Consider the following 13,408-nt stretch of genomic DNA (forward strand, 5'->3'; position numbering starts at 1 on the left):
TGTTTTGATTAGGTCGAGTATTATTTATTTGACAGCAATTGTTCCGAATGGATATACACACACAGGTTTACACACAGATTTTGCATTTCAGTAACTTTGTGCTTTAAGATACGAGTTGGAGAAAGTAACGCGACGTTATGTCTCAGGATGACGGGCGCAGTGGCAGTGATTCCCTATGATCTATGCGATTAAAGCTCTGAGTGACCTGCAACTGTTATGGACAGGCGTGTAGCTTACCATCAGGCGCACGACTTGTTCGTCCCGTCACTTGACATTATTTAAAAAAACCTGCTGCCTCGCCCAGGAAGCACTATAATAAGCAGAGGCTTACCGGCGTAGCGAAGACGGTAAGCACGAACTTGTTCGGCCGGAAGGCGCTGAGTACGCGCGCGATCAGCTCGTCGTAGTTGGCGGCTGGCACGTTCGACTCGAACGACACGTACGAGCATGACGGCTCCGGCGTTATGTGGATGGTCATGTAGCAGCCCTGTGAAGCAAACACATATATGTTGAACTCCAATGTTTCCAATTTGATCTAAATTAAAATAAGTAAAATTTTCAAATTATGAACATTAGCAATGATTTTCAGGTAAGTTTTTTGTACTCAATTATGGGGACAGTTTCTTTTTATTGAAATATTTGTAAAATATCATCATGAAGCATTATTTACTATTCGAGTGTGGTAACCTGAAATATTCTTTAATATTTCACAATGATATATTCGAGTAATTAAATAATAAAAATTGTCACCAAAATTGAGTACAAAAAACTTACCTGAAAGTCAAGATCTTTTTTGCTGTCTTAGATTATTGAGTAATTTTCAGCTAAGTTTTTTGTACTAAATTTTGGTGGAAATTTCTTTTCATTAAAATATTTACAAAATATAATCATGAAGTATTATTTAATATTCGAGTGTGGTAACCTGAAATATTCTTTAATATTTCACGATGTACATATATTATTTCATGATTTATATTCGAGTAATTAAATAATAAAAATAGTCACCAAAATTGAGTACAAAAAACTTATCTGAAAATTACTATTACAATCTGGTACAGAACTGTGTAATGTCATATTGAATTAACACTTATCAAAGTAATTTCATTGGGACCTCTTTTATTGTTCATATAATAAATAAATCAATCAAAGTAACATTGTATCTGTCTATGTTATCTTGACTTTCTTGTAATTGAAATAGAAATATATGATATAAATCGGCCATTCTCACATTCGTTGTTCTCAGTCTAATTACCGTAGCCAATGTTTTTTCTCGCTTAATCTTAACTATCAATATGTCTAAATGGCAAAGTAGTTTTCGAGGTATTAAGACACAAATATTTCATGGACTATCAATATGTCTACTTTGTCTATTCTATAAGCTAAGCTTAAAGTCTTTCATATTTCAATGTTATTGGGTAAAAACAATGGCTACGGTAATTAGGCTGAGGACACCGAAATGGTTACGGTAATTAGGCTGAGAACACCGAATGTGAGAAAGGCCGAAATACGTATTTCGTATTTATATTCCAATTACTACCTAAAAATGCATGTTGTCCATTGGATTGAACGACTGAATAATGAATTGCAAAAATGACAGTGACAACACTTTTGTGGTACTACTGTGTTCAGTAACTCAAGTATAAAAATAGTACATTGTTGAGCAACAGGCTTTGATAGAATAAAACTAAGTAGAAAAAAATATATATCTCGATACCTCTAATAAACACTACGCCATTTTAATTTTTGTATCTGTTCTGTTTTTATTTGTTTCTTTTTTTTACTAAATTGTTTTTTTTCGAATCATACTTTTTGTTTCCTTTTTTTTTTTCACAAAATTAAGACAGCACAATATTAGACAAACTCAGCACAGAGTACTAAATAAAGCGACCTCACAAGTTTGTGGAATTACATCTATTTGCCAAGTTGGTTGAAATCGCTTACCAGAAAGCGCGCGAAACCGGATTAATTTAGAGGCAAACTAAGGAACGTTAACAATATTTTCTTCAAATTTAAATGGGACCAATACTGAGGTACCCTCTTTCCAACAAAAAAATAATCATTAAAATAAAATCTACTGTCTAAAAATACTGTCGAATTTAGAACCTCATCCTGTTTTTGAAGTTGGTAAAAAATAAATATGGCTGTTTACAAAAATGACCAAAAAATAGTGTTCGTTGCAGGTATCGATCTGCTGGGATCGAGCAGTTAAATGATTACGGTGTTATTAGTTAAATACTAATAACAGATATACTCTGAATTTGATTACAGCAGCCACCAACTCACGTCTTTAGCAACGCCGTTCATAGAGTATCCGCATGGATCGAAGAGGAAGTCGTCGATCACCATCCCGGGTATTATCTTATCGATGCCCGACTCCTGCGCACAAAAAAAACGATTATTATTACATTTTCTTGCTTGGCAAAAGTTACACAACTTCCCGACGATTTTGTATGGTTCCGTAGAAAGTCTGACTTCTGAAAATCTTTTAACAGATACATATTTGGGTTAAAGACACAATTAGGTGAAAATACGCGACAACATTACGTGCGAGCAATTACTTGTCAATCGTGACACGAAAACACTATGTTTACTTAACAGAATAGAAATAAAAATCACAAATGAAATTTCCATTGAATATGTCTAGTCTATTGTTTTGTAGTTTCTACAGTTCTCTTCAGATTTCACGACTTTGGAAAGCCTGTATGACCCCATTCCTTAACAAACATATTAAACAACTAACTGCATGAGTCAAGATCTCAATACAGACACAGGAAACGCAATAAAAATTTATATAGTAAGTTATAATATCAAGTGACAGGACGAACAAGTCCTGCGCCTGATGGTAAGCTACACGCCTGTCCATAACAGTTGCAGTGCCACTCAGAGCTTTAAATCGCAAAAGATCTGAAGGGGACTGCCACTGCGCCCGTCACCTTGAGACATAAGTTGACAAGTCCCAGTCACTTGATATTATATTAAAAAAAAGTATTTATATTTTTGGGTTTCATGTATTGGACATTTGGTAATAGACACTTACCCTGGTAGCCTCAGCAGCGGTCTTGCTGGTGGCTCTAGTGAAGATGTCCATCACAGCTGGGTCCAAATCGGACATGAGGATCTCGATGGTCTGATCTGGCTCCGAAGCTCCGCGTTGCCCCACTTCGCTCTGTTCCTTCTCCAGGGCATCAACAGTGCCTGAAAATTCATAACAAATTGCTTTTAGATTGTGTTTTAAGTGAAAATTGAACTTGGTGCGCATTTGACTTCTATCTCAGCTGATGGAAAGCGACGATGAGGTCGAAGATATAGCATGCACACCTAAATAATGCCTATTCACTATCGACTTGAAAAGTTGTAAGCGTTCGGGGAATAAGTCCGCAGGCGGGGAATTCCACTCCTCGCCACTTGCCATATAAATGTGGAAGCGAAACGCCTTGTGGGAAACCTAGGAATATCCACAACATAGGGGTGGAACCAAAGCCTACGTCTAGTCCCCCGATGATGGAAAAGAGAAGGCGGAATTAAGTCGTGCAATCCTTATCCATATTTTCAAAAGAATGAAATCTAATCCCTTTAGTTCTGTGACATATTTTGCAATGTCTAAAGGCCCGTCTATACGGTCAATCATCTTAGCGGTTAAGGTTTGAAAAATACAACGGCTTACTTGTCGGCTGACAAAATCTATTACGTATAATATAAGAATTTGTTTGGAAATGAGAATGTTTCGGATCTGACTAGCGTATATTTGTTTTATCAAACAAATAAACTTTTCGGACCCTTTACAGGTTCCGATAAAAATATTTAAAAACGACAATTTATTCTTCAAGGTTTGTAGTGCCGGATGGATGGATTTAGTAGCAGTAGAGTTCTTTATCTATTTCTGCCGCCAAGCGATAATGTCAGCATTATAGTAGTCCGGTTTTAAGGGATAAGGGCGCTGGTGAAATTACACATGAGACTTGTCAACTTATGTCTTAAGGTGGGTGTGCCCCTCAGATCATAGCGATTTATAGCTCTGAGTGGCACAGCAACTGTTACGGACAGGCGTGTCGCTTTCCACCAGGTGCACGACTTCCCGTCACTCGGTATAAAAAAAGAAAAGAAAAATGGAATATTTGCTAGGTAATGTCTAGAATATTTGCTAAAATTTTCTAAAAATTTACCCCCTTCGTCACTGATAGCTAATAAAATGTCAATAGTATACTCCGTCCAGTCATTTATTTAACTTCTGACATATGCATGCCTCCGAAGTTCCGTAATTATTGATATACAACCATAGACAAAAAAATTGCAATACTTCCTGGACATTTTAATTTTTTAGTTTTAGTGAAGCTCCGATATTTATCGAGCCAACAGATTATGTAACGAAGATTATTCAAGTTGATAAATTTTGGTTCTTGTCTAATAAATTATAATGAAATGAAATAAATTATAAATAATTATATTAAATTCTTATTGATTATTAAAACGAATCGTCGGACTCTTCTCGATATGAACGGGAATCATGACTTGAATCTTCATTAACATTAATTATGAAGTCTTGAGTACACTAATTGTCAAACGCAACATCACGATCCCAATCAGACAATAGCTTCTTTTTTGAACCCGCTCACATGCACGATTAAAACTTTACAAATAAAATCGCTTGTCATAAAAAAATCGAATCAGAAACGCATTAGTACATCACTAATTGATTAGAATTCGAGCTGTCAAAGATTAATCAATGATACCTTCAAGTGGCAACAGAGTGTAGAGGTACCAGCAGTCCTTCTCAGGGCCCATGATGTACGCGCGTCCGTCGCCGAAGTACGAGTCCAGAAGCTCCACCTGATAACAATAACATCTTTTAAATATGGATAACTATCTTCAATTCCAATTCACACATTGAAGTGTAACTCTATATAGACTGCTATTCAATTAAATAGAGATTGCCTATTCTGCCATGAGATATCTACATATAGATTAGAACCCACATCCTCCGTGGTCGAATAGCTTTCACATCGGTTTTCATGGTGTCGTCATCTTTGAGGTCCCGGATTCGATCCCCAGCCGGGTCAATGTGGAAAAACCAACTTTTCTACATTGTCTAGCGTCTGGGTGTTTGTGGTGCCATCATTGTTTCCGATTTCCATAACACAAGTGCTTTGGATACTCTGGGATCAAAGCAACGTATGTGGTGTTGTCTAATATTAAAGATATAACGGGAGACACGTTGAACGAGATAAATATTTAAAGAGGCGAATGTGTAGGTAACCCATACCGAATATGTTAACAAAAAAAAAACACAATCTTATTATAATTATTACACTCAGAAAAAACACTCAGAAAAAATTCCTTCGATCCGGTCGGATTCGAACCGACTTCTTCTTGCATACCGTGCCAGACGCTATACCAACTAAGCCACGGAACGAACCAACGGACCTCACGAATTTTTCTATGTGCTTGCGTCGTGTCTTTGTACTTGGTCTTTCAACGACTTTTTAGTCGTAGCGCCATCTATGAGAAATCTATTACAGATTTATCACCCAGTTAGTACCTTTACAGCTACCAGTCCTGGCGAGAGATGTCGCTATTCACTGTATTAATTAAATTTTTATTGAATTGATATTCAATTATTTTTTGTGAAATTACTTCACTAGTTTGTTATCATTATTAATACAAAGATCGAACACTCAGAAAAAATTCCTTCGATCCGGTCGGATTCGAACCGACGTCTTCTTGCATACCGTGACAGACGCTATACCAACTAAGCCACGGGACGAACCAACGGACCTCACGAATTTTTCTATGTGCTTGCGTCGTGTCTTTGTACTTGGTCTTTCATTAATCTCAATACAGAGTATCAAAAAAACCGACCTCAAAAGTCATTCATCTCCTCATTTGCCACCCTTAGAGGTGGACTGTTTTCTTCAAATTTGAATGGGTATCACTTGGTACCTACCCTCTTTCCAACAAAAAGATCGAATTAAGAACCCCCTCCTTTTTTAGAGTCGGTTAAAAAAAGACGTCTACACCACTAGAAAATTTCCAGTATTTTAAAGAACTGGATGAACAAGGGTTCATTTATGGTGTGTCCGTATGTCTGGACAGTAAGCTGCAAATTCATGTATCCAGTTAAATCTTCTACAGCAAATGTCGTTGACCTATATGTGAACTAATTTATAGTGTATATGGTGGTGTTTTATTGAATTGTTCATAACAACTACAGTTTTAGTGTGGCCAGTACCAGATCATTTATGGTATTGATAAATTCCAATCTCGGGATAGAATGTCTGCCTGAGTACAACTAATGTTACTTTCACTTGCTTTTAGTTCGATGTTAATCTGTTCATGTTCCATGTCGCGATTTTTAATAACTGTAGTTTACAATATAATATTTTTCAGTTACCGGTATTGAAACTTTATTCTCATGCAGATTGTGTTGAATTTTGCACCCACTGAAACACTGACGGTCTTTGGTTATAACAGTAACTTGAGATGTAAAAACTTTATTACATGTTAAAAATTATAATGACACCACGAAATACTATGAGGCGAATGAACCCGTTTTTTTCCATCCTCTAAGACCCGTGCCATGTTCACATGTCAGCGTGTAGACGTTCCGAAATATTGGAAAAATTATAAGAAGATTGTTATAACTTCAGTACAGAGTACTGTAGACTAGGCTCTACTCTATGAGTAGAATTGCTGGCTGAATATAGGTAGTGATTATAGTTTTATATTTAGAATGTTAAGAAAACAGAAGATCTTGACATATTACATTATTGATTTGTAATCTGAAAGTGAAAATATGTAAAATGGTGAAATAAACCAGAGTTCTTAAGATGATCCCGGTTTATATTTTATAAAAGTACCTCTCGCTACGCATCCTGAGCTACCCTTCATTACAGTACTAAAAAAACCGACCTCAAAAGTTCGTAGAATTACATCTATTTGCCAAGTTTTATTTTAAATCGGGTACCAGAAAGTGCGCAAAACTGGATTCATCCCCTAGTTTTCTACCCTTAAAGGCGGAATATTTCAACTCTGTCGTCCACTATCTAAAATGCGGCTAAATGACAGAATACTTTTTTGAGATATCGTAAAAAACCTTATCCCAGTTTTGGAATATTGAAATTGTTTGATGACATTTCAGCCATGCATCGTTAAAGTAACTTGGAACACGTCAACTAATTTTAACTGTTTTTAAAAGAAAATTTCGTGCTCTATTTTATTTTTGCTATTTAAAATGGTTATTGGACCATTTGTTACTAAAATAACAAAACACAAAACGGAGCTAGCGTTTTAGTTAGTGTCCCATTTCCAACAAAAAAGAATCCTCAAAATCGGTTCACAAATGCCGTAGTATTTTAGTTATCGCGTAACACACATACAAAATGAAAAACAGTCGAATTGAGAACCTCCTCCTTTTTTAAGTTGGTTAAAAATGATCATCATTTAGTGAATAGCCACGAAAGTCTCGGTTACATAATGTGACTCTTAGCAGCGATACAAACGAGTGTTTGTGAAACGCACGAATGTCGCGTAACGTCGCTCATATTGAATCAAAGTTAAAGTATCTTTATATCACTTATGATAATTATGACTTATATCACTTATGAGAAGTATTAGGTTACTTAAGAATGAATGATAAATTTAAGTATGTTTTTTAAAGTTGCAAGACTTTAGTAAATCATATAGTTACGTTTTGGTGTTCTTCATAAATGAAATACTGTTTATTTTGTTATATATGCAATAGGAATGAAGTTATTTTAATGTTTCATTAATTTACATATAAGGAATTTGATTATAATAACATTCATTCTAATTAATAAAATAAGTTGGTAATTGCTACAACGCACTAGAACTGTCAAGAGTTTGGCCCGACTGGCGGTGGACGAAGGAATGTAGTGGTTTTTCGGGAACAATATATTGTTTTAGTGTGTGTCTGTAGGTTTATTTAACCAGAAAAGTTTTCATAAGTAAGCAAATTAGGAGACGAATCGTCAGAAATTCGCATTAGGGGTCAGCGAGGCATGTAGCGCAGTATCTTGGAAGTAAAACTGTCAGACCGCGTTGCGAAACACAATACTGCGCTCCAACACACATAACGTTGACGTTGGTCATAAAGCCGCGAGCTTAAAATGGAATTGGGGCGGCCACGTCTGTCGCATATCAAACGAGCTATGGGTAAAGACCACCATGGAGTGGATCCCACCAAACGCAAGACGAAGCAGTGCAAGACTACAGATAGTGTTGGGTAGGACATGAAATTAAAATGCGTTTGAGGGAATAAAGTACCTCATTTGAAAAAATGAGGCGGTATAATGTCCTACTTCAAATGAGGAAATGCTAATTTTATTTAGCTCTATGTTAGTATGATCATATATGATGTAAAATCAGCTAATAAGCGGGCAGTGCAGGACCAATCATTGTTGCGTTTTTTTAATTCGAAGCAGTGTGACATGAGTGAGGCTGTTACATGAGGCTATGACATGAGGTGAGGTGGGACATTTTTGTGACATGAGGTGTTGTGACAAACTAACCAAGCGAGTGGTACAAACGAGCTGCCTCGTGTTTGAGTAACTCAACACTAGACCCAGAACGAGATGGCGCGACGAATTGGACGCGTATATGAGGTCTTGGGTCTGTAGCAGCGTTAAATCGCGATAAGTGGAAAAAGGGAAGGGAGGCCTTTGCCCAGCAGTGGGACAGTAATGGTTGAAAAATTAAAAAAAATACAAATTACTCTTGAAATCGTCATATTGATTAAACTGTACTGCTCGTTCGTTAGGCAGATTCCCATGAGAGGAATAAGCAAGAAACCCAGGGGGTTGCTCTTGATAAATACACGTTTATAAACATTTATCATTTACAATATTTATTTTAAATATCATTGACCGACACAACCAGCAAGAGCTAAACGGGTTTATCGCTGTTTTTTATCAGTACGCAGAAGATGTATGATAATTGATAACCGTTAGTCACAAGTTTTTCTTGCACTAAATCGTATTATAGAAGCGTCTTCATTGCCCCTTAAATGAATTTGCGCCTTTGCAAGTTTGTGAGGATGCAAACGCGCTGTTAAACCGATGCTTGCGCACGTTTGAATCGACACAGGCAGACACGCGTGTGCATGGCGCAGACCTGACTCACCAATACCATAAAAAAGAATATCCGGTTGTTATGTTTATTTAAAGACGAAAACACTTGAAAATTAAATTCGCTTATTCGTTCCGTTTCATTTCAAAACTACGTAGGCCATAAAATAATAATAATAATAAAATTTATTTATTTCCACAAATTACAAATAGATACAAAAATACACATAACGGTTTCAGAAAAAAACAATTACAATGAAAGTGGAACAGGAAGTAACAAGTAACGACACTGACTCTTGAACTAGGTAAAAACCTGTATCTCAAGAGACAGAGATTCAAATGGATGAGTTCCTTATAATTATTTTAAAAATTAGTGAACATTGACGAGATAAAACCAAGATGAATAGAGGGAAGGACAATTATAATGCTAATTATATTTAACTTAAGTTATGAGAATGTGTGTGTGTGTGTATGTGTATGTGTGTGCGTGCGTGAGTGAGTGGGATAAAATGAACTTGGATTGGCAGGAAGAGATCTCTTTTAGAGATAAGTCCACCTTTGGTCACCTTCTCTTAAACTAATATTTCTGTTGTATTTAATTAAATAAATACAGTTTCGTTTAGAATATTTATATGTAGTAAACATTATTATTCTGCCGAATAATTTTGTTCAAATTACTTTATATCTTAATTGCATTAAATAGGCATTCTTCTTCGACCTTGTGTTTTCATCCACCTTCACTTTAAATTTTAATGGGTAATTTCTATTTTTCAGCACCGCGATAACAAGACTGGTAAAATCATTAACGCGATAGCCTTCAACATGTTCATACACATTTTCTTCATAATCCGTTCCTATCTGGACATGTTCCTGGATTTTGTATTCTCCATCGTCTGGAACCCAGCCCGGCAACCTATTCCACCATTAGACGCAAGACATAAAATGTTAGCGGAGAGTGCTGTTTCGTTAGCTGAGAAAATACGGAAGAAAGAACTTAAATCTGTGACTTTAGTTCAAGTTTGCATTGAACGAATTAAGGCTGTAAGTGTTTGGTTATATTTATTTTTTATCTTCAATGAAAGCTAGTGACATGGTAAGAAAAACTACACTCAGAAAAAAAGCCTAACAAAACGACAATAACTGCTATGTTAAACATTTATTTATTTAGATACACCATCGGCACATACATGGAGCAACTTACACTGTTTTAACATATACATTTTTGTACAGTATGTACCATTACAGGCGTATTACAGCATTTATAAAAAAAGAACCTTAATTTTAAAAGAAAATTGAAACAGAATTACTGTATACAAAAAAGAAAAGAAAACGAAAACTACTATCTAAGAAATTATTGAACAAAACAATAAAAACCCCTAAAACTCCACCTTCACCTTTCACCTACGAGCTCGCACGACGCTCTTTTTAGGATCCCTGTCGCTACTAAGTTTAAAAAATACGTTCAATACGGTTGATGGTCGTCGAAGGAATGATCACCCGAACCGTGGCAGTGAGACGGTTTGCCGCGCGAAATCGCATCGCCGCAATTCGCAGTTTTATGTTTCGACCCTAAAGCAGTTGTGACATTCCGTTTGAGTCGTGGAAGATGTCAACCTCAGCAATTAACGTTACTAAAAGTTCTCATGCTACAGTAAAGTGAGTTATTGTTACTACAACAAACCACTATTGATAAAGTGACGGTCTTGGTGAGATTAAAATATCTAACTTTCTACATAATTTTTATATTATATCTATCTACGTGGCTACCTCTGTAATAACGCAAATAGGTCCTTGTCCATATTTAAATAAAAACTTGCAAAAAGTAAATAACAGTTTGGTTGCAAGAATTAAATTGTGAAGAAACTGAAATGCTGCTTACTGCTCCTGTATATTACAATGTGTATTGTTTTAAATTGTTAATGAACTGAGGTACAAAAACAAAACAAAAATAAAATTACAAATGCATAGTGTAACATCTTTCACACAGACACACACCAGCACATGTATTCGCTCACACACCACACCACACACACACACGCGCGCACACACAACACTCAAAGTACGCTCAAAGTACTAACCTTATTAACTCTTAAATGAATTAATTTTGAAATAGCATTTATCTCACTCATGCCGCATTGAGTAAAGCGTATATAGTTATTGCGTTAATGTTACCGACAGAAATGTATTCCCGAGGGTTGGAGACCTGGTGAGCCGAAATACAGGCTGTGTGCCTAGTTTAGGCATCAGTCTCCCACAATATGTTTATCATAGTATCGTTTGTACTTTTATTATGTTCTCTGTATCGTATTGTGGTGCGAAAATAAAGAATTTATTATTATTATTATATGGAGATATTTATCTTTAAGTACTACAGAGAACCTGCTAAATTCTGGTTTTCAACTGAAGCCCTATACTTATTAAATTCACATTTATCAAAATTTGCAAATTGCCTAGCGGTTTAACGACACACCGCGCCTCCCGCTGTACAAAGGCGCTATCGGGCGTCGGGTCTGTGTCAAATTTTCTCCGCCTTTTCTTATTTTTATTCATATTAATTTTCAGCCCCCCTGACCTCCTTAAATCTGAATGAGCATTGATAGTAGTAGACTGTGGTGCAATTGGTCGCTGTCCATTGTTATCTACTGCGCCTTAATTATGTGCCTAATAAATGTAGAATTTACACATTTCTTATTCTCTTTCAGGTCAACACAATCTTGAATGCAGTAACGGATGAAAGGTTTGAGGACGCTCTAAAGGACGCCACTGAGGTCGATAAACTAATCGAAGGTGGCCTGTCTGAAGATTACTTTAAACAAAAACCTTTCTTAGGTAATTTTTAATTTCAATTAAGGTACCAAAAGGGAATGCAAAGGGTAATGTGTGTTGATCGTAAAATAATCGACGGCGTATGATGGTTTTTCCGGCGTGGCATATCTATTTAAAGCTGTTTCAAAAACACACATTATTTAAGTCAATGATTGTATTAATTTTAACGTTTTTTACGCTTATACTTGTACTTTAGTAGAAATGTAGGTACTGTTACTAAAAATAATCAACTGAAAGAATGTTTGTAAAAAAAAGCCTCAAATAACTTTTTTTATAAAAAAAGCCGATCTCAAAACTTTGTGGAATTACAGTTACTTGCCAAGTTTTATTGAAATCGGTTACCGGAAAGACGCGAAACCGGTTTGATCCTCTAGTTTGCCATTAGAGGTGGAATATTCTTTAAATTTAAATGGGACCTGTACTGTACGGTATGTACAGTACCCTTTCTAACAAAAAAATAAATAAATAAATAATAAGAACGAACACACACTCAACATAGCCCCGCACTAGGGAAACCCTGTGTCGCGGGTGCCATGGACACACACATAGACAACCACAAATTACACTCAAACTCACTAGAGAAATAAATGTAGGCCATGCAAATATTTCCCCCGGCCTGGGAATCGAACCTATGGCATGGTAACCGTTCGGCCACGGAGGCAGTTAAAAAGAATCATCAAAATCGGTTCACAAAAACAGGAGTAATCGCGTAACTTACACACACAAAGAACAGTTGAATTGAGAAACTCCTCCTTTTTTTAAGTCGGTTAAAAATAACAGTCCTTAATTTAAATCTAGCATGAATAGGCATTGACTTACAATTATATGGACGTCGGGTCCGCGCTAAATAGTGTCCGAACTTATAGGGCGTTAAAATCGTGTACAGAGCGTCATTCACGCTTTAGTCTTCGCTTGTTAGACTGACAGCGAAGCAAGCAAAATTAGACAGTACTGCGATGACATTACAATTTAAATTCAACGTTTTACATAGGAAATGAAACTATTTTTCCGGATTTAAATCGCGTATATTTGTTTTTTCAAACAAACCGACGTTTCGGGCCCTTTACAGGTCCCATGGTCACGATTGACTGAGGTGGTACAGTCTTCAACCAGTTATGTCTAATATTAATGCAAACCACCCTATTTTTTCACTATAGTTACAATAGTTATTAATTAAATACATTATTTTTAATTTTACAAAGAAAACATTCCAATTTACGCTACATTAAGTTTTACAAATTATTTTATTGAATGAATTTTTATTAAGTTTAATTTATTATTAATTATTAATAGAAATTAGAATAAACTAAAACATATTAATTAGTACTGCAGTCTTATGTCTGGGATTTTTCATTAGAGGAAATACTGGATCCCAAACTGGGGGTACGGAGAAACCATCTTCCCTGTTGAAATTAGGATGTTTTTTAATTTCAATGGCCTCTCGCAGCATCCTGGGTAGATAACGGACTTCTTTTGCAAGGACCTGGGGTTTGTCAAACTTC

The 13,408-nt window shown here is 36.0% G+C and overlaps 2 protein-coding genes across 2 annotated transcripts; one reads left to right on the top strand and one right to left on the bottom strand.

Moving 5' to 3' along the window:
• Positions 1-295: 295 nt before the first annotated feature.
• On the bottom strand, positions 296-6,339 carry LOC113238066 (S-adenosylmethionine decarboxylase proenzyme 1). The gene is made up of 5 exons (XM_026474787.1): positions 6,307-6,339; positions 4,731-4,827; positions 3,038-3,195; positions 2,284-2,376; positions 296-487 (listed from the first exon to the last, which is right to left on the bottom strand). The coding sequence occupies exons 1-5, from the start codon at positions 6,337-6,339 to the stop codon at positions 311-313; spliced, it is 558 nt and encodes a 185-aa protein (XP_026330572.1). The 3' UTR covers positions 296-310.
• A 1,784-nt stretch (positions 6,340-8,123) lies between these two features.
• On the top strand, positions 8,124-11,909 carry LOC113238067 (the record flags this gene model as incomplete). The annotated part of the gene is made up of 3 exons (XM_026474788.1): positions 8,124-8,234; positions 9,855-10,121; positions 11,783-11,909. Coding segments are annotated over exons 1-3 (505 nt in total), but the record flags the coding sequence as incomplete, so codon positions are not given.
• Positions 11,910-13,408: the final 1,499 nt, after the last annotated feature.

This window comes from Hyposmocoma kahamanoa, unplaced genomic scaffold (genome assembly GCF_003589595.1).
Source record: "Hyposmocoma kahamanoa isolate Upper Pololo Valley unplaced genomic scaffold, ASM358959v1 94307, whole genome shotgun sequence".
Lineage (NCBI taxonomy): Eukaryota > Metazoa > Arthropoda > Insecta > Lepidoptera > Cosmopterigidae > Hyposmocoma > Hyposmocoma kahamanoa.